General features: G+C 32.8%; 1 protein-coding gene across 1 annotated transcript; it reads right to left on the reverse strand.

Moving 5' to 3' along the window:
- Positions 1–18,387: 18,387 nt before the first annotated feature.
- Positions 18,388–21,233, reverse strand: LOC124419255 (the record flags this gene model as incomplete). The annotated part of the gene is made up of 3 exons (XM_046947882.1): positions 20,952–21,233; positions 19,837–20,504; positions 18,388–19,318 (listed from the first exon to the last, which is right to left on the reverse strand). Coding segments are annotated over exons 1-3 (1,881 nt in total), but the record flags the coding sequence as incomplete, so codon positions are not given.
- Between the last annotated feature and the right edge of the window lie 2,152 nt (positions 21,234–23,385).

The raw sequence follows: 23,385 nt of genomic DNA on the forward strand, positions 1-23,385 counted from the left end.
TGACTTAAAAGTCAAAATTCACTTACAAACACTAATAACACTTTTAAATTCTACATAAATAATATTGAAGAAGACTTAACTCCCCCTACCAACATATTTAAAGATATGGCCATATTTTGCCCTACTCTCCTTTGAGCCCTCTTGTAAAAAATCTCTTTTTTTAAAGTAAAAATATTCCAAAATAAAGTTAAAAAACAAACCAAATGCTTTGTTTTTTAGGTTAGGTTAGGTTAGCAGGCTGTCCCTTGCAGTTCGCATTAGGGGCACACTTGGGTCCATGTAATGATCCCTTTGTGGTACCTGAAAAGAGAAAGAAAACGGTCGGCGTATTATTACACTTCGACCCATCTACTCTGGTTTCCTATCCAAACCATTTTGTAGCACGAATAAAGGAGTCTATCCTTCGGATGTCAGCCTCAGATAGGTCCGTTAAATCGTGCATGATATTTGCTCCTAGCAGATTCGATCTATGCTCCGCTAGGGCAGGACACTGACAGAGGAAGTGAACAGTACTCTCCTCTTCGTCTTGACAGCTCCTGCAGAAGTCATTACTAGGAAGGTCTAGTCTTCTAGCATGGAGCCCAAAAGGCCAGTGGCCAGTCTCCACTGCAATCAAGTTTCGAAGATTTGCTCTCGGAAACTGAATTAGGACTCGTGATCTTCGTGGGTCATAAGACGGCCACATGATCCTCGCCAGTCTACAGGTAGCCTCAGTCGACCATCTGTATTGCGCAAGCTCGTGGAGTTTTTCGCGAATCGAGCGCTTGCAGCTTGAAAGCGGAATGCCAACGAAATTGTCAGTGTACTCTGTCGCTAGTGAGGAACCCACTTTCGCAAGAGAGTCCGCGATGGTATTACCAGGTATCTGTCGATGACCTGGAATCCAATACAGTCCCACTGTGGAATGTTTCGCCATCTCGTTTAGAGATGCCCGGCATTCTAGGACCAAGTGTGATGTTCTTTGTTTTTTAAATAATCCCCATTTTTAACATACATACTGACTGGTGTAGGATATCATATGGTCGGCTACACCCGACTATACATTCATACTTGTTTTTATTTGTTTTTATAAATTAACTTTGTAGGTAAAGTTTAAAAAAATTAAAATAAAGAACAAACAAAAATAAAACAGTTACTTTTTCTGTTTTTTTCCTTTTTTTGTGAACACGATAATCAAATAGTATTTGTGTGTGAAAACTATTATTTGACGCACAATAAAACAACAAAGCAGTGGTGTAGTAAGAGTAGCAACTGGTAGACGGAAGGTATTGAGTTCAACCCCAGTCTGTATCGACTTTTTATTTTTTCATAAATATTCTATAAATAACTCTACTAAAAAACAACTTATTTCCAACCAAATAATATTGACATACTTTTGGAAAATCTCAAACAAAAATAAGTACTTTTTCTAGTAGAAATGTAAGCACTTTACTCGATGAGTTCTGGTGATTTTTCTAGTGAATTTGTATGTATTCTTCCACATGATGTTTCTAAAGCCAAAAAAATAGAACGCATTTTCAAAAGAGCTCCCAACACATCCGGTAGGAAAGCAGCTCGGTTAGCTCAGTGCTCGGACTATTTGGTACGAAAAGTTAAAGCTAATGCAGGTTTAAAAACATACAAGGCTCAAAAAGTTCCTGACAGGAACGCTGCTAAAAATTTAGAGGCCAAAAACAGAGCACGGAAATTGAAGTCAAGTTTTATAAAAAAATATTTTTGCTGCATAATGGATGACGAAACGTATGTTCTGGCAGATTTTTCGCAACTTCCAGGTCAAAAGTTTTATGTTGCTGATGCTCGAGGGAATGTTGAAGAAAAGTTTAGGACCCAAAAGCAGACAAAATTTCCCAGAAAGTTCTTGGTATAGCAAGCAATATGCAGTTGCGGCAAAAGAAGCCAATCATTTGTTACAACGGGCTCTATAAATACCGAAATTTACATCAAGGAATGTTTACAAAAAAGGCTGCTTCCATTCATAAGACTTCATAATGTGTCCACTTATTTTTGGCCTGACTTGGCATCCTGTCACTATGGTAAACAAGCCCTTGAGTGGTACAAGAACAATAATGTGGTATTTGTACCAAGAGAGGCAAATCCTCCAAACTGCCCGGAGCTAAGGCCAGTGGAGAGATATTGGGCTCTTGTTAAAAGAGAATTGAAGAGTACAAAAAAGGTGTTCAAAAGTGTGGTAGGTTTTAAACGGAGATGGACTACATGTTGGAGCAAAGTGACAGAAAGCACTATAAAAACGTTAATGGAAGGGTTTCCGAAAAGGGTTCAAAATTTCATCACTAGTGATTAAAACTATAAAAATATTTTTTTTTGTAAATTGTAATAATAATTTGAATCAAATAAAAAAAAATAAAGCTGTAAGTTTAGTGGTTTCTATAGTCTAGTAATTAGAAAATTAAGGCCTTCATTGTGTTATTTTATCCTTATTTAATATATATATATTCTTAATATATCACATTTTTTAACGATTAAATTTCAAACCCATTAATAAATTTTATATAATACTAGCTAATACCCGGTGTGCTTCGCTACTAGGGTTGCCAGATTCCGATTCGCAAAAAGCTGGACATTGGACTTTAAAAAGCTGGACAAAACAAAAAAAGCTGGATATAAAAAAAAATACTGAGAAAATGCTAATTTTGGTTTTGTGTAAATAGTTTCACAGTGATACACCATCCAGGGATTCTCATATACCAATTCCGTTTTGTTATAGTTCACAGAGTATGAATATATTTTTAGTTTTCCCCGATCACTTCGTTAACTTACTTTTAAGAGCAAAAGATGTGAAAAAGCTCCATTTTTGAAGTTTTAAATTTTAAAAATCATAAGTACGTAAGCTGTACGTAAATAAATTGACTATCGCTCGCAATAATAGGTCTTTTCGTGTTATACAGTAACTTTATGATGGAGAGTAATATTTAATTTACTCTCAATCAAAAAAATATCCAAAAAATACGCGAAATCCAATTTTTTGTTTATAAACAAAGATTGGTAATACCCTTTTGCTGAAGTCTCAATAGCTTACAAAACATTAAATAACAAATAATTGTAACTTTGATCCTATAAATAAATGGATATTTAAAGTTAACAAAACATGTAGTATCATTAAAAATATATTATTGTTTTAAAACATATACCGGCGGATAGAGAGGCAGATAAAAAAAATCACCACTACACACACACTATTGGCATTTTTTCATTGAAATTGCACTGAAAAAAATATTTGGTTATTTTTAATTTTGATGATTAAATTGTATTACTGTAAAATGCGAATATTTATAAACAATATGTAATCAATGTACTTAAGAATGATAATTTCTTCACATTGAAACAACATTTCTAATTAAAATGTACAAAAAAAGTATGCAACAAGATTAACTTATTTACTTTCATTGTTATGCATTCTAGAAAATTATTTACGTTGTTTTTGTAAATTATGCTCTTGCTTTTGCAAGTTGTTTTTTTTTTTTTTTTTTAAATTGTGTTTGCAATTTCTTTAACAAAGCAACATCAACCTACTTTGTTGAATGCTGTCAAGCAACTAAATAAAATATTTGTATTTTTGATGCTCTTGTTTTGAGGTTCGTATGCGATCGTGTTGTGTACATGTAATTTGCCGAAAATCTTCGTTGTCAGAACAATACTAGCGCCGACGTCAGTGTTGCCAACATTGGTCAAGCAAAACGCGCGCAAAAAAATTAAAAAGGGGTAAAAAAGCGTAATTTTCTAACTGAAAATGGGTAAAAAAGCACTAACGTTTTTTCAGTCAAATATTGTTTATTTTAATAAAAATTGCACATTATTTCGCTCATTTCCTACAAGACTCCAAAATTCGTTTTTTAGAACATTGGGCTGCAAAACAAAACATGCGTCATACTAAAGTCTTTCACCGGTGTGAGTTAGATTTTTAGTAACGTAAGAACTAAAACTAATGTTTGACGAATATTAGATAAATAAGATGAGAATTTTAAAAATAGTAAAATGTCATTAAACATTCAAACTGACAGGCATACTACCAACTGGCCAACCGATGTACCCACACCCAAATTGTAAAATTTTACAAAACTTATGAAATATATATTTTTTTTGCAAAATCTATATATATTATTTTTAAGTTTTTTGAGTTCTGGAAAAATTGTTAATTTCACTGATAGTGAATAACATAACTTATTTCAAAGTATTTTGAATATTTTGTTTTTTTGTTTTTGAAGAATATTTGCTTTTGTACATTTTGTACATAGATTTTGTTTTGTTGGTCAGTTATAGACCAATCGTCATAAAATTTGGCATAAAGAATTATAATAAAAATCTTTTTATTGCGAGTACAACGATGAAGTAATCATGGAGGCTTTATATATGAGGGATAGATTCAATTGTGTAAAAAAATTACGTTCTAACCCTATCGTGCTTTCAACAGACAGACGGACGGACAGATGAACAGACAAATGGACATGGTTAGATCGCCTTAGAATTTAATAAGGATCAAAATATATACGACCAATGTGTTACAAACGGAGTGACAAAATCAATATACCCCACTCATCTTGGGTATATGTTGGGTATAAAAAGCACTAAATGCACTGTCATAAAATTAGAAAGCACCACTTTAGTGCCTTTTTGAAGAAAGGCACCATGAGCAAAATTTTCCGCGTTTGGCACACCAAAAAGCACCGCAAATAGTGCTAAAAGCACTAAGTTGGCAACACTGGCCGACGTCTGTTTTAAAACTTCATGATACAAACATATTATTAAAATAAAAATTTACACAAAATCGCTAAGAGAAAGACAAACTAAATTGTTTTAAAAGCGCTAGATTGACAATATTTGTTATGATATTTCATGACAAATAAACTCTTTTAAAAAATAAATATAATTACAAATAATTATTTAATATTCGTGTGTTAATTTATATATTTCTTTCAAAAAATTTAAAATTTACCAAATTTTTGATTTCTTTGGTTTGTTTACATATTCATAAATCAGACATATGTTGTAAATATAAGTTGAATATTTTTTAGTGGGGAAAAAATATTCAGTAAAATCAAAAAATTATCTATCAACAAACTGTAATTTTTACCGCTCTCTTACTCTCTCGTTGCAATTTTTTGAACGTACGTGAACGGAATCCAATAATAATTGTTGCAAATTGTTACAAATTATCGAGTATGCGAACATACCTAATATATATTACGACATTCAGCTGTTCAAGTGTTGAGACATGATAGAAGAGGGAAATCATAACATAGTTGTATAACAAAGAGTTGGCTAACATGATTTGACAAAGATAACATAAAAACAGGTAAGAAAGTATAGTCGGGCGTGGTTGATCATATGATACCCTACACCAGTTATGAATATTAAATGTGATTTATTTTTCATAATAAAGCATTTATCTTCAATATTCCCTTGTTCCGATACATTTAAGCAATTTATGGATGAAAAACTAATTTTCTGAAAGAGGCTTTATATGGGGGCTAGGGGCAAATATGGACCAAGCCCTATAAAATTTTGTGGATATATTTATATTTACATAATATTTTATTGTGCTGAATTTCATCGCGATATTTGTGATTATAAGTTAATTTGGGACATTCAAGTAATTTTCTGAAGAGGACTTTGTATGGGAGCTAGGGTTAAATGGTGCCCGATCTTTATGAAATTTGGCAGGGTCATCAAGACTTCTATAAAACTTAGTGTTGCCGTATTTAATCGATATATCTGTATATTTAACATAATTATGAGCTCAGAAGCCTTTTCGGGGGGTTCTGTTCTATGGGGGCTAGGTGAAATAATGATCCAATTTTAACTATTTTCAATAGGCTTCGTCCTTGGGTCAAATAAAACGTGCGGGCGGACATAGCTTAATCGACTCAGAAAACTATTCTAAGCCGATTGGTATACTTTAAGGTGGGTCTAGAATGAATATTTTTGTATGTTACAAACATCAGCACAAATCCAATATTCCCTCCCCACCAAAGTGGTGTAGGGTATAATTATTGCAGTGTACTAAAAATATTTTATTTAGCTAGACAAATTAAATTTTAGTTTGAAACTGGACAAGCATCAAAAAAGCAGGACAATCCAGCCAAGTCCAGCCAGGCTGACAACCCTATTCGCTACCCTTATCGAAATTAATACATTATAATCAAAAAAATTATTTAATTATTTACTAAATTATAAAATTTTTCTTAAAGGTTTATTATAATTTCTTTTGATGAGAATATATTTCATTTAAATTCTAAAATAGTACATTAATGATATATTTACTTCTTACTTGCTAAAATTTAATATATACCTTTAGTTTTAAAGAATACTTTTTATTCTAATGCCTTGGGATATACAATATATTTTTTACCCTCTAGTATAAGTAAAAACCCTATTTATCGATTTTGAAAATTACAACCACAATAGTTTTCCAGATTAACAATATGTTACATATGAGAGATGCCAAGCAAATTATTGCAAGTTCGCCAATTTCTATTTATGAAAAAATTTAATTATCTAACTGTTTTCAAGATATACAAATTTTCTATTTAATTCATATATGTGGTGCCAAGCCCACCACTGAAATCCTGTCCGTTATTTTCTAAATGTTCACATGAATGTTATTCATATAAAATTTGAGGATTATAGCTCTAATAGTATCTTAGATAACTATTTTTTCTATTTAATTCATGTGGGGGCTGCAAGCTTCCCAGATTAAAGTCCGCCCTTTATCCTCAAAATGTTCACATGAATATTATAGTAATATAAGAAAAAATTGATGAATCTAGTTCCACATTTTCGTAGATAAACAATATTTTGTATTTTATTCATAGTCCCCATTAAAAGTTCGCTCGTTATACTCTAAATGATCAGATGAATGTCAAAATTCTTCAAGTGAAATTTAATGATTCTATCTCTAACAGTTTCTCTGATATGCGAATTTTTCTATTTTATTCATATGGGCGGTCCAAGCCCCCTCACATGAAAGTTTGCTTCTTTTTCTTAAAAACGTTTAGATAAATATTAAGTTCTTCGTGCAATATTTTAAGAATTTATTTGAATAAGTTGTATAAGATTCTTACTATAATAGTTTCTAATATAAAATTTTTGTGTTTAATTTATATGGAAGGTGCCACACCACAAGCAAATCGGTGCAGCAGTTTAGTAGTCTATAGCGTGCAAACATACAAACATATAAATATACAAACAAACATATATATATATATATATATATATTATATATATATATATATATATATATATATATATATATATATATAATTATATATATATATATATATATATATATATATATATATATATATATATATATATATATATATATATTATATATTATATATATATATATATATATATATATATATATATATATATATATATATATATATATATAATATATATATATATATATATATATATATATATATATATAAATTATACAATTTTTCTTAAAGGTTTATAATTTCTCTTGATGACAATATATTTCATTTAAATTCTAAAATAATACATTAATGATATTTCAAGATAAACGAATTTTTGTATTTAATTTATATGGGAGGTGCCGCTCCCCTTATGAGTAGTCCGCCAATTTATTACCTAAAATGTGTACATGGATGTTAAAGTTATTCGTGCAAAAATTTAAGATTCTAACTGTAATAGTTTCCAAGATAAACGAATTTTTGTATTTAATTTATATGGGAGGTGCCGCTCCCCCATGAGTAGTCCACCAACTTATTACATGGGAGGTGCTGCTCCTTTCATGGGTAGTCCGCCAATTTATTACCCAAAATGTTTACGTAGAGGTTAAAGTTATTCGTGCAAAATTTTAAGATTCTAACTGTAATAGTTTCCAAGATTTCATATATGTATATCTTCAAAAAAAGAAGTAATTAATTGATATTAAAGTAACTAATTCATTTATTAATCAATAAAAATAACTGTAAAGTAATATATTTCTTATTAAAATAATTTTATATTTGCTATCAAAATTTTGGCCAGGACATACAAAACTGTTTTTAGGTGCTTATCACTTATCAAATCATTTTAAATTACACTGAATGAAAATCAAAGTTAATGAAAAAATAAAATAAATCAAAAACATACCAAATAATTTTTTTGTCCTAAAAAAGTTAAAGTTGCACTTATCGCGACCGTTTTTCGAAAAAAGTTGCTATTATAAAGACTGTAATGTTAAACAAGTAATATTTCTATATTTGGCTGTGCCAAATCTTATATACCCTTCACCAAGTATGTTTAAAAACAGTTTTTATTTATTTTGTATCTCTGCACACATGTCACACATTACATACACACAAACAAATATAAACTGTAGCAGAAAGAAATATTAACCGTTGTACTGTAATACCACCGTCAAACTGTATTACCACCCTCACACAAATATGAGCTGTATTACCAACATATTACTGCTTTATCTCCTTGTTCTTGTTATACCCACTTACCTTCGTGAGAACAGAACAGCATGCAAACATACAAAAAAATACACAGCTGAATAAAACCAAATACATCTCAACACGCACATGTACATCTTTATCCAATTCACAGTGTTGTTGCTTTTTTAACAAAGCATGAAAAAATGTGTCTTTTTTGATGAAATTTTCAGAGGTTGTCTCGGATTTTTGCTCATATCTCCGTTATTTATAGACCGATTTTGCTGATTTTAAATAGCGATCTTCTCGAAAGCATGTCTAACTGAATTATTGAAGATTCTCAGGAATGTTATTTCCGGAATAACATCACTCCAAGGTACTTGGATCTTACTTCGACGAATGACTGGCAGTGGCAAAGACAGTGCTTCAGAGTTTCACTGTCCTCTCCACATCCTCTGAATCCGCACGTAAAAATTTTCCATAGATGTGCTCGTTAGTCTGAGTGTCCACGTAAAATACGTAACATCATACTAACTTTAGAAATTTTTTGTCTTACTCTACTCAAGGTCACCCCATAGTATCTTCGTGGCTCTACCCACATTATTCCAAAAAGCCTTATGGGATTCTCTCATCAATATTTTTAGTTCATATTCGTGGCTCTACCCACATTATTCCAAAAAGCCTTATGGGATTCTCTCATCAATATTTTTAGTTCAGCTTTTGTTGTGTAGAATGGTTTTGTGATTAGATTTAGTTTTATTACCTAATATCGCAATAATTGCCTTCTGGAAGCTTGTCTAAAATTTCGTAAACGTTGGTATATGTTTCTGGGTCATCAATACAAAATATATTTCTCGTTTACAAAAAATAAGAAAATTTCGGGCTCAACGCTGTAAAAATGCGCAAAAAGAAAAATAACAAATGTGTTGTGTGTGTAAGAAACGGTGCAAAAAGGTAAATTATCTTCATATTTTCGCGAAAAAGTCCTTGTGGAGAGGATATGTTATTGTTGTAAAACAATCTTGTTTTTCTTTCTTGGTACACATTTATTTCAAATATTAATATATTTGTATGTAAAAAAAACAAATTTGAGCTTTTTAACTATATTATTAAGGAAATATATACCTATTAAAAGTAAAGATTAAACAGAATTACATATATTATGAATTCAAGGAAAGAACATAGAAAAAGTGAACATTTTTGACCTCATGTCTTTCATATCCTTCATATTATCAATATATGTTCTTTATGTAGAAAATAAAACAACTCTGCTTTTATACCCTTTTTGTAATGTAATAACTTTTAAATTTTTCAACCATTTTTTGTGTTTTATGTTAGCTATGCCTAGAAGGAACTGTAGGCTACCGTTTTGTTTCGGAAATTTAAGTAGGCGAGATGCCACGCTCACATATATAAAAAGTATTTAAAGCCGCATAGGTCAGAAACTACAACAGCTACAGTAGCCAAATTTTGTATCAATTAGAGTATACTCTGTTGTATCAAAATTGCCGCAGTGTGTCCAAGTAAGTAAGAACAATGTCTTCGGCTTATTGATGGTTCAATGACACAATACTTTGTGTACTGTTGGTGTTAGTTCCCTCCATGGATACAGAGATACCAGTAATTTAGAAATTTCAGATGTATATTCCCCAAATCGATTTCCATTAATTTTATGTTTACTATTCAGTGCCATTAAAATAGTGTTAACTCTTCGAAGCAACTCCTTGTCGATTCCAGTTATTTTTGAAGTAATTTCAAAATCACGAAAAACCCTTCTCGCCGTATTACCGTCATTTGTACTACCGCAACTTGGAAGTGGTTTGAGGAAGTTCAATCCCATCTGAACTTTAAATTCTTCTTGGATTCTGTTTTTTTTCCGCAGCTCTCAGTTCTTTCAATTCTTCATTATTATACCCTTCACCTTCGTGAGAAGGGTATATATAAGTTTGTCATTCCGTTTGTAATTTCTATAATATAATTTTCCGACCCTATAAAGTATCCTTATAGATAGCGGAGTCGATTAAGCCTTGTCCGTCCGTCTGTCTGTCTGTTTTTAGAGGACGCCAGATATCGGCGAGATACGAATCTTCAATAATTCTATTAGACATGCTTTCCAGAAGATCGCTATTTAAAATCAGCAAAATCGGTCAGTAAATAACAGAGATATGATCAAAAATCCGAGACAACCTCTGAAAATTTCATCAAAAAATGTCATATTTTTTCATGCTCTGTTAAAAAAGCAACAACAACACTGTGTATTAGAAAAAGATGTACACGTGTGTGTAGATGTATTTGGTTTTATTCAGCTGTGTATTTTTTTGTATGTTTGGATGCTGTTGGCGTCATTGCGTTTTTCATTTTGTTTTTGTTTTTCAGTGTTTTTGGGTATGTATGTTTAGATGTCGGTTGGTTTAGATGCCTTGTGTATTTTGTTTTTTATTTCGTTTAGCGTTGTTGTTGTTCATTTTGTTTTGCTTTTGGTGTAATGTAGTCGGGAAAAAATTTATAAAACTAATATGTTTAATGGTATGGTGAAGGGTATATAAAATTCGGCACAGCCGAATATAGCACTCTTACTTTTTTTTGTTGATTTAGTAAGATTCTCTGGCACACTTCTATATTTAAGGTCGTATGCTATGTGTTAAAAGTAATCCAAAAATCGTATTTTGGCATGAAGTGGTGAAATTCCGAACGACAGGACTTCTTCATTAATACCTCTGCTTTTGTTTATATTTGAGAATTGAGAATTTATATTTCTCATTACATATTGAGCATCTCCAGAAGTTTCTGTTATGGCATTGCTGACCTTTCCATCAATCATTGTTAAGCTTAACTGATATGATACGTTAATAAAGAATACCTTTATTTTTATTCAAATGGGCTTCAGTGCATTTATTTCATCTATTAAATATTCCACTAAATCTTTTGTTGATTTCTTTGACTTCTTTATATATTCAAATCCAATGGGTCTACAAAAATTTTTTGAACCCGGAGTTGTATTGATCCATATATCTTCAAATGAATTTTCGATGCTTGACGATGATGGATTAAGGGAATATGAACGAATTCGTAATGGCACGAATTCGTAATGATGACACACATTTGTAGTCTGCTAATGTCCGACTTCCACAAGCTTGTTTGTATTCTGGGAGTGCTGATAAACGGTCACATCCCCACATCAATTTTTGATATGCCTGTTTTGTCTACTTTTCTACTATATGTAGTTTTTATATAATTTTAAATGTCTTCAATTCTTTCTGGCTCTTTTGAAGATACACTCCATAAAACGGAACACAACTCTTCGTACTTGCAATCTTCATTGTATATTTATTAAATATGGTACTTAAAATCTCAGAAGTTTACTTATATACCAATTCTTGTCATTTCCGATACAGGTATTCCAAAGTAAAAAATTACGAATTGTCTACCAATTAACTATATTACTATAATCTGTAATTCAGTCATTGATATTTTTTATTAGTGAGTGAATCGAAATTATCATTACCTGCATATTTTTACCTACATGATCATAAACGAAACAGAACGAAATGATCTGTCGAAGAAATTTAGGTAAAAAATAATTATAAATTTATGAAAATTTAAGCATAATAGGAGCTTTCAATTATAAGGATAAGCAAACAAATAGAAAATAGGTAAATATAAGATTTAAATATGTTCTCTCATATTTAATACTAAAATAGGAAGTTAAAGGATACAGGTTTAAATGAACATATTTTTGAATGTAATTGAGATATTGGCTTGAAATTTTTTTGTAAAGGATCGAGAATTTCCATATCTAACTAAAAATGATATTAAGGGATAAATATGGACTAAATTGTTGTAGCTATCTGCGACCCTATATATATAAAAATAGATATAAATCATAGTTTTAGAAATTTAACAAATATGTAATATAAGACAAAATCTTTATTTATGAACAAAACTCAATGAAATTTTAAACGCTTGTTAAATTTGTCATTTCAAATAAAAAAATGAAAAGGTCAAAGGGCATCCCGCAATTCCCAAAAATAGGAATGAAAATACCAAAAATGGGATTTTTTGCCCATAGAGTCGACATTTCTTTCAGGGCTGGGAAAATACTTTTGGTGAAAATAGAAAACGTATTGAGGTTTCCAAAACTGCTTTCAGTTTTCAGGTCCCAGCTTTGGGATTTTAGAACATGTCGCCCAAAGTTGAAGTTTTGATAAAAAATAGGTCATATTCAGAAGGACGCAGTGGCAACATTTTCAAAAAATAGAACAAGTTTTTTACGCCAAAGCGTAAAAAACCTTTGTCTTGAGTTACAAAACATTTATTTTGATAGATATTCCACTCGCATCCCACTAAACGACCAAAAAGGTTTTAAAGGAAAAGATCTAAGCTTTCTTTTGAGAAAAAAAAAATAATAAAAAAGAGTCCATTTTGGAAAAAAGTCAAAAAAGTTTTTGATTTTTCTAAAAAAAAGTAAAAAATTGTATGTCTTGAGTTACAAAACATTTTTTTTATAGATATCCACTCGCATCCCACTAAGCGACAAAAAGGGTTTTAAAGGAAAACACATAAGCTTTCTTCTGAGCAAAAAAAAAAATTAAAAAATGGGTCCATTTTTTCAAAGTCAACCAAGTTTTTGATTTTGCAAAAAAAATTCAAAAATTTTAAATCTTGAGTTACAAAATATTTTTTTGATAGATAACCCACTCGCATTCCACAAAGCGACCATATAGGTCGCTTAGGAAAAGACTTAAGCTTTCTTAAAAAAATAAAAAAGGGCCCATTTTGAAAAAAAGTCAAAAATGTATTTGATTTAAAAAAAATCAAAAATATTTTATTAAATTTTTTTAATTTTTTTTCGAAAGATTGCATAAATAGCTATCTAAACTATTTGGGACACATTTTGCTAAGAACAGTAGGTAATAAGTTACATGAATGAGAAACTTCTTCTAACTTAGAAATTTCACGAGCGATCTTGTTGAAAAATTGTGTCTGAATTACTATCCAATAGAACTAACTATGGTGCAAATTTCATCACGATCGGAAGACATCGATTTCAAAAGTTGGTTCACTTGACGTGAAATGCCCCATATAGTTAGAAGATATATTGATGAATTGAAATATGAAATTTTGAATCTTTTAATTATGAAAGGTGACGTTAAGAGTATGGAATATGTAGGATAAGGTTTTGTTTTGTTATCTTTTTTTGGGCTGACAACAAACTTTAATTCCGTCAGCATGGAGGGTGGGCTCAGGAAGAGTGTAGTGTATATGTGTGTATGGCTACCTAATTTAAAGTCTAGGTAACGCAATCTATAAACCATTTTATTATTTTTTACCAAGAATTACCAACACAGTGGGGCAGAATCGAAATTTTTGGAAATAAATCTGGCATTTCTAAACGGCTGATCGGGATAAAATTTGGCGTGAGCGTAGCCAAGGAGTATTCGAGTTTAAGTTTTGAATATGAACCCCGCAGATACAAAATTTACCATACCTTGGTCCGCCTTTTTTTTGAATACTGGGCGTAATTTTGGACCAAATTTGTTAGTTAGACAACAAAATTTTCAATAATATACAAAAAATTTCAGATCAATATAATTTACAGATCCAAAAATATACGTTTTTTAATTTAATAATTCCAAAAAATTATATTTTTGCCGTTTTTTGCCAAAAATGTGTCTTATCTCTTTTATAATTAAAATAAAATTTTCTTTAAGAACATATAACAATTTTATAGTTTTCTAAAAGGTATCTTTACGCAGAACGCTTTGGAGTAAAAAACTGTGTAAAACTGAAAATGTTGCCACTGCGTCCTTCCGAATATGACCTATTTTCAAAACTTCAACTTTGGGCGACATGTTCTAAAATCCCAAAGCTGGGATCAGAAAACTGAAAGCAGTTTTGGAAACCTCAATATGTTTTATATTTACTCCAAAAATATTTTCCCAGCCCAGAAAGAAATGTGGACCCTATGGGCAAAAATGTAAAAAAATCCCATTTTTGGGATTTGCATTCCTATTTTTGGGAATTGTGGGATGCCCTTTAACCTTTTCATTTTTTTTTTTGCATTTTCTTATTTGAAATGGCAAATTTAACAAGCGTTGAAAATTGTCCTTTAATTTCATCTTTTTCATATTTTAGTATTAAGTATGACAGAACATACATTTAGTGTTGAATAAAATATTTGGACAATTTTTAAAAATTATTTAGTTAATTATTTTATTAAAGACTATAACATTGTATATACAATAAAAAAATATAATTTTATTATGAGCCACTCACAACAACACCTTAATCACCCCACACAAACCACCTTTCCCGCCCACCGAAATATAAAACACAATTTAATACAATATCATCAGTTAGTATAATAGCTTTTTTATTTGAACTGTTTATCTTAAACATAATACAATTAATTCTTACAACCTACTTGTATAGTTAATTCCTAACACTACTTATTTTCTATAAAATAATCTGTCATATCAGTATACATATCCAGAAGGTAATATAAGTCCTTTAAATCTCCCTTGTTTTGAGATGATAGAGTTTCATAACAAATCCATCTTTTTAGCATAGTTGAAAGAACAGGATCAGAAGATAGAATTACTTCTATTTAATATATTAAAAATATCTTCATTCTGTGATCGCCTGGAGCATTTTCTTGAGCTGAATAGTTGAACATGCTTAAAATCTCGATTCCTCGCTTCCTGGGCTTCTTCTGTTAACTCTCCAAGTGGAAGAATATTCGATTCAATAATTATTTGACCATGACACAATACTTTGTGTACTGTTCCCTCCATGGATACAGAGATACAAGTAATTTAGAAATTTCAGATGTATATTCCCCAAATCGATTTTCATTAATTTTATGTTTACTATTCAGTGCCATTAAAATAGTGTTAACTCTTCGAAGCAACTCCTTGTGGATTCCAGTTATTTTTGAAGTAATTTTAAAATCACTAAAAAACCTTCTCGCCGTATTACCGTCATTTGTACTATCGCAACTTGGAAGTGGTTTGTCGATGTTTAATCCCATCTGAACTTTAAATTCTTCTTGGATTCTGCTTTTTTTCGCAGCTCTCAGTTCTTTCAATTCTTCATTATTTTTTGTTGATTTAGTAAGATTCTCTGGCACACTTCTATATTTGAGATCGTATGCTATGTGTAAAAAGTAATCCAAAAATCGTATTCTGGCATGAAGTGGTGAAATTCCGAAAGACAGGACTTCAACAGTTATGAATTTTCCTTAGTTGGTCTTCTGAAAAGTCTGACACAATTCTTTATGCTGTATTTTCGAGCAAAGATGATATATCAATACAAGCTTCCACATCATTAACAGCAATAGGTGATGGTAGGATAGTTTGTTTTTTTTCCTGGATCGCCTTGTATGATGGTAATATATTGTGTCCTTTTTTATGCAGAGCTTTCCTTAATATTTGGTACTTATTTCGACAGAGACCCGGTTCCAACATGATCGCTATAGCTTCTTCAGTAAAATTTGATTGTGATGTTGGTGTTGGTATACTTTCCACAATTCGCTTAAGTCGTTTTGGTGATGCATTAGGAAGAATAGTTGCAATATGTACGACATCCATAGGTTGGTTTTCCTTTTTCAGCATTTCGTTAAATGTATCAGCAATTTCCTCATTTGAGATTGAAAAAAGTTTTTGTGTGACCTTCTTTTTTTTTGACCTTGAATGGAAATTATCATTACCTGTATAGTTTTACCTACATGAAACGAAACAGAACGAAATGATCTGTCGAAAAAATTTAGGTAAAAAATAGTTATAAATTTCTGAAAATTTAATCAAGAAGTTTCTGTTATGGCATTGCTGACCTTTCCATCAATCATTGTTAAGCTTAGCTGATATGATACGTTAATAGAGAATACCTTTATTTTTATTCAAATGGGCTTCAGTGCATTTATTTCATCTATTAAATATTCCACTAAATCTTTTGTTGATTTCTTTGACTCCTTTATATATTCAAATCCAATGGGTCTACAAAAATTTTTTGAACCCGGAGTTGTATTGATCCATATATCTTCAAATGAATTTCCGATGCTTGGCGATGATGGATTAAGGGAATATGAACGAATTCGTAATGATGATACACATTTGTAGTCTGCTAATGTCAGACTTCCACAAGCTTGTTTGTATTCTGGGAGTGCTGATAAACCGTCACATCCCCACATCAATTTTTGATATGCCTGTTTTGTCTACTTTTCTACTATATGTAATTTTTATATAATTTGAAATGTCTTCAATTCTTTCTGGCTCTTTTGAAGATACACTCCATAAAACGGAACACAACTCTTCGTACTTGCAATCTTCATTGTATATTTATTAAATATGGTACTTAAAATTTTAGAAGTTTACTTATATACCAATTCTTGTCATTTCCGATACAGGTATTCCAAAGTAAAAAATTACGAATTGTCTACCAATTAACTATATTACTATAACCTGTAATTCAGTCATTGATATTTCTTATTAGTGAGTGAATCGAAATTATCATTACCTGCATATTTTGTAGTGAACATTCCCTCAAATATTGCTAAAACTTAATACTTCAGGTACAATATTTATATAATTCATGTTATAATACAATTCTTATATTATTTCATTATAAAATATTTTAATTTTTGAATTTTATTACATTTAAAATATATAAATAAAATAAAATTATCGAATAAAATAATAATATAATTATTTATCTAGTATATTTATAAATATTTAAAAACTAGCATATTTACAATTTAAATTAAGTAACATTTATAAATAACAAATTAAAATATACAAAAAGTCGGTACCTAACTCTAAGAATGTATTAGTAGAATTCTCAAGCCAACATAGTTGCAAAAAATCGGATTTAAAAATTAAAAAAAAAAAATATTTCATTTGAATTTATATTTTAGAAGATTTCTTTAAATATTTTGCAACATAATTTATCTATAAACATTATATATGAACGTCTCTTTGCTTTTTAATCTGCAATATTGAAATAATAATAAAGTTAGTTGAAATATTATTTTCTTGTACCATACGAAAATTTACAACATTGTTCTTTTTTCGTTTTATTTTCAACAACAAAAATTAAATGTCAAAAAATAAAAAATATTTTTTTTTCGTTTGTAAAAAATTAAATCTTTTCGGGCTATTAAATATATTTAAAGTGTGCAAAAAAATAATAAAATGTAACGTTAAGTGATAAAAAATATTTTCAAGTTCTATAAGCCACGAATTTTCGCGACAAAGTTTTGAAGTTTGGAGAGAGAGTAAGTTTCTTACATATGTGTTGGAGTTACACAGAACTCGTCTGTGAAAAGAGCGAAACGTTGTTGTTGTAAAAAAATGACAGCGTTTCACTTCTTAGTGTTCAGTGCTAGCATATTTACAATTTAAACTAAGTAACATTTATAAATAACAAATTAAAATATACAAAACTTTTAACATGCTAATATCAACAACAATGTAACAGCTTAAACTATACAATTTTAATCCGGGGGTTCTGTATTTAGGTTCAAGCCAAGAAATTGGGCTACTTCAATGGGGTTAGTCCATAAATCCATTGGGCTAAGTGAAGTAGGGTGGGCTGGACAGTTGAATATGTGGTGGGTATCATGGGGACCCTGTCCACAAGATGGGCATATATTGGGGACGGCACGGTCTATGCGGGACCAGTAGGCGTTGAGCCTGTTGCTCCATCCCGATCTCAGTTGTGCCAGAGCAACTCTTGTTTTCCGCGGCAGGTTCTTCTCTATTTCTGCTATGGGCGGTGGGCGACCTCCAAGAACGACATTCATGCGGTAACCTGAAACCGCGGTATTGATGGCGTCTCTATGAATGTCGTTCAAAGCTGCTGTATACGAAGTCCGATCTAAGGGATCCTGAACATAACTTCGTATGCTCTCTTCGTATACACGAAGGTCCTTCCTGACATGCCTCGGGGGAGCATCCAACTGTGTGATGTTAAAATTGGGATGACTCCTCCGGTGACATCCCAGGAGGAACTGTTTAGTCAGCATGACATTATGTTCCTTGACTGGGAGAACCTTCGTTTCCTCATGTAGATGGTGTTCTGAGGTTATTTGCATGCAGCCCGTTACAGTCCTTAGGGCGGCATTTTGGCAGCTTTGAATATTTCTCCACTGGGTATCACTCAGCGATGGAGACCACACTGGAGCAGCATAATTGACCACTGACCGGCCAATAGTTTTATAGGTAGCCAACAAGGTTTCTTTGTCCATTCTCCAGGTGCTGCCGGCTAGCGCTTTGAGGACCTTGTTTCTACTTCGCAATTTGTGCGTATTTGCAGTGGCATGAGCTGAGGAAGTAAACAGGCTGTCAAAGGTGACCCCCAAAATCTTTGGATGGTTCACAGTCGGAATTTGGTTTCCATCGACTACGACGCCTAAGTTCAAGTTTACCTCCTTCGTCCTGGTGGTGAAAAGTGTAGCTGAAGATTTCGCTGGTGATAGTTTCAGGTTACGTCCAGTGAAGAAGTTGTGTATTTCTCCGAGATAACCATTCACTCGATCGCATAGCTCATCAACGTTGTGGCCCGTCGCCATAATGGTACAGTCGTCCGCATATAATATCACTTCCACACCTTGTGGAAGGTGTGGGGAGTTTAGAGAGGTAGAAATTAAACAATAGGGGGATAAGACACCGCCCTGTGGTACTCCCTGTTTAACTCTACGGGTTTTGGAACATTTGTCTCTAAACTCAACGAACGACTGACGGCCACTCAGATAATTTACAATCCATCTCTTCAAGTTGTTGGGCATGGTGGACTTCAGGATGTCCTGGAAGAGTGTGGCATGGCTGACTGTATCGAAGGCTTTCGATAAATCTAGCGCCACAAGGATTGTCCTTTCACAAGGCCTCTGCTGGTTTAAGCCTTGTGAGATCTGAGTGGTTATGGCGGTTAATGCTGAGGTGGTGCTGTGCATCTTACGGAATCCATGCTGGTGGCGAGCTGCTGTAAGATGGCAGGACAGCAGGGGGAGGAGGAGCGCCTCAAGAGTCTTCGCGACTGGTGACAGGGGGGAAATCGGCCTGTAGGATTGACCCTCTGTCGCGTTCTTCCCTGGTTTCAGTATCGGGATGACTCTACCCTTTTTCCAGGCATTGGGTATTATCAGGCTGCTCATTGACAGGTTAAAAACCATTGTCAAGTACTCGACTCCCCGTTCGCCAAGGTGTTTCAGCATCAGCATGGATATACCGTCGGGGCCAATCGCCTTAGATGGTTTGGCTGTGTTGATGGCCACTGCCACTTCAGACGGGGTGAAAGGTTGTGGAATGTTCGAGACTGGAAGGTTGTGAAGTTTGCGAACAACACTTCGTTTCGCCTTATCTCTCTCTGGGTGCTCAAAAAAAGTCGGCAAAATGCACGCGAGCACCGCTCAGGGTCGGAAATAGTGGTATCTGCAAACTTAATCGCTACCCTGTCATCCTTCTTCGTCGGGTTGGAGAGAGATCGAACCGTAGACCACAACTTACTAACACCTGAGCTCAAGTTGCAGTTCTTCAAATGATCTAACCATTTATTCCGCTTGTCCTCATTTACCAACCTGCTGATATCATGATTCAGCTGGACAATACGTGGGTCGTCGGGGTTGATATTTCGGAGGTCATCGCGCTCATCTGCTAGTCTCGCTGCTTCTGCTGGGAAGTGCGGTCGCACTAAGGATAGTCGACCAGCAGGAATAAAGCGGGCTACTGCTGCGATGACGGTTTCGCGGAACTTGCTCTCTGCTTGGTGTACGTTGCTAGGAGCTGGAAGATCATTGAAGATGCGATCAGTGAATTCTCTGAAGCCGGGCCAGTCTGCTTTTTTTTGGTTTATGTAGAGACGGCGTTCAGAGACGATAAAGTCATTGGGTCGATCCAGACAAACGATTATGGGTAAGTGGTCTGAGGCTAGAGAAACTACTGCTCTCCACGTTGCGTAGTTTATCAGACCAGGGCTCGCTATTGTGATGTCTGGAGAGCTGGCGCAGTTACCCATAATCCGTGTGGGGGCATCATAATTTATTGTGCAGAAGGTGGATTCATCTATTTGTTCCGCCAGTGACGCGCCTCTCTGGTCTTCCCTAGACTAGAGTGCCAGAGCTGATGATGCGCGTTAATGTCCCCAAGGACTAGACGCATATCGCCGTCTAATAATGTCCTAATGTCGAGACGGTAGTCTGATGGACAACTGGCTACTGGCGGAATGTAGACATTATAGAGCTCTAGGTCGGTTTCCCCCGATCTGACTGCAATACCTTGGACTTCAAGGTATTGGTCCCTAGCGTTGAGATCAAGGGAAAGAGCTCTATACTGCACTGTGTTATGAATTATAAATGCAATGCAACGGTGGGTTGCTTCTGGTGCGGTCTTTTCGGAGAACGTTGTAACCGTTACAACTGTGCAGACTGGAATTACTCGTCAGTTTTGTCTCCTGGACCGCAGCGACCACGATGTTGTTTAGCTGCATAAATCTGGTTATCTCGGGTAATTTACTCTGGTGGCCATTGCAACTAAACTGCAATATGGATATCACCCCAGGTCTCTGGACCGCAATCGATGGAGTCAGCGGCGAGGGTTGTTGTTGCTGCTGAAGATGTTGTCTTTGCTGCGGTTGTTGTGATTGCGGTGGGGAGGGTGGAGGTGTGGCGTAAGATGTCGACGATGACGATGTCGATGCTGCCAATGAATTTCGTCGCTGTTGTTGGCAGCATGGGGCGACAAAAGTCTCCGACCACTCCCGATGATGATTTAGTCCAGAGCAGTTTCTGAGGTGACACCAGCCCAAACAAGTGTTGCACCGTAATTGGGTGGACATATGGTGCAACCGGTTCTGGCAAACTGTACAGAACCATGGTCCGGGATTTAGTTCGATTCCGACACGGACCAATAGGATACGGAGCAGCAATGCCGGAAGATGTTGCTCCGTTGGTAAAAATGTGTAGTTGTTGCTGAGGTTGACAGCCCTTGGCCGAAAAATTTCGGGTCATTCCGGTACGTAGAACCGGCTGTCGGGGAATGAACTATGGACTATTCTGTAGATTGTCATCACTTTTTTCAAGTAGATCATATAGTATGTAGCTACGTGTGTACATATGTATGTACATTTCAATCACTAATGAGAGGCTAATTAAGTCTTAACAGCGTGTTAATTCTTTCTTTTTCTTTTTGATCTTCAACGCATTAACATCTTGTAAAGATATCTACATATAGAACAAGTATTTGATGATATTCAAGTTATAAAAAGTTATATATTCCGTTATACTTTTAATACAATATTAAAACTAATTTGATTTTAATAAAACTAAATTCATTCCTACGTTCAAAGAAAAGGTGAAATAAAAATTTAAGGAATTGTGTATACCAGTTTGTGTTATTATTAAAATATAATAAATTTACACATAGATAAGAGTGACTTCTAATCCATCCTACTTTTGGGAACTCTTTTATCTATAAATTTGCACTCAAATTAGTCCACCGGAATATTAATATAACGTGTGATCGATTCATTACTATTAGCCTCAGTGATAATCGGAAAAATTACTGGAAATATAATCAAATCCTGAGTATATTTATTTGTTAAAAGGTAAATCTGACATGTTACACCAATTTTAGTAAATTTTAATTTAAGTCCTTTTAAATAGATTTCTATAGACAGAAATTTCCATTGTCTGTGCTATATTTTCACACATCACTGTTTGGAATAGTGAAGAGACAACATTAAGTGAGACACGAGTGACCGTTATGTTATGTGACGTGACCCAAATCCACGCTGCTGACTTACAATAATTTTTATATAATTCTCTATTCGATTCTCTCAATCATATCCAACTGGACAGATCAGTGACAGAATTTTAATTTTAACATTGGATAAGAGAGTTAAAGGAATAAAGTTATAAAACTCCACCAAATTAGCTTAATATCATCGTCAGCAATTAACTTATTATAAATCGTAAAATTAAAGAAAATCATTTAGTATAACTGGTATAATTATGGTTAGACAATTAGATTTCTAAAACAAATAGTGAAAATCGGTTAAATAATTCATAAATAATACGTAATGTGTTAGAATTTGTTATAGTATGGAAAAGAATCTAACTTAAAACATCTAAAGTTAAAATTTGTTTAAACTCTAACAAAATGTTTACAATAAATATTTAAAAAGTGATACAATGGCGGAAATGTATTAAACAGAAAAACAAACATGCAAAATTAAGAAAACATTAAAACATCTTAAAGTTTAAAAACCAAAAAGAAAACTTAAAACTCAAAAATAGTGCTTAAAATCTAAAATTGCACATTTGCCCGAATCACAGTTTAATATATATCACAGTTTCAAGAATTTTGTTATCACAGAAAAAATGATTTTCTAACCATAATTAAACAGTTTTAATATAATTTTAAGTTACTCTTAACATTTTATATTACTAAGTAATATAAGATATGGTATGGTATGGTATGTATAAAAATGAAATATTTAGCGTTACCCTAATATTAATTTTATCATAAATCCATAATATAGGTTTATGCAAGTATGAAACATTTTTTGATTAAACAGCAACAGCAACCAACCCAACAAAATACAAATATCGATGTTCGAAGAGGCCTCAACGTCATCAGACACAACTTGTTAAATGTTGATTAATATCAGTTGGTGAGTGATCAAACATTTTTTTCTCTTAATTCTTATTTCTTACATACATAATTGCATATTTCTTAATAACAGGAGCAACAACCAAAAGCTTGAGTGCAATCAAACCTGTTTGATATAAAATTAAATGTTGTGTTTTGGTTTTTGCTTCTCGCTCTCTGTTTATATATATTTTTTAAGTATCTTTTGCATTTTTTTTGGAAAAGTAAGATTTATTTGGGGATACAATCAAGGGACGTAATCCCACGTATCAGTAGTATGTTTTTATATTTGGAAGTAACTTTAAGGAAATTAGATAAATTTGTTAAAATCACTTTTA

Source organism: Lucilia cuprina, chromosome 4 (assembly GCF_022045245.1).
Source record: "Lucilia cuprina isolate Lc7/37 chromosome 4, ASM2204524v1, whole genome shotgun sequence".
Classification (NCBI taxonomy): domain Eukaryota; kingdom Metazoa; phylum Arthropoda; class Insecta; order Diptera; family Calliphoridae; genus Lucilia; species Lucilia cuprina.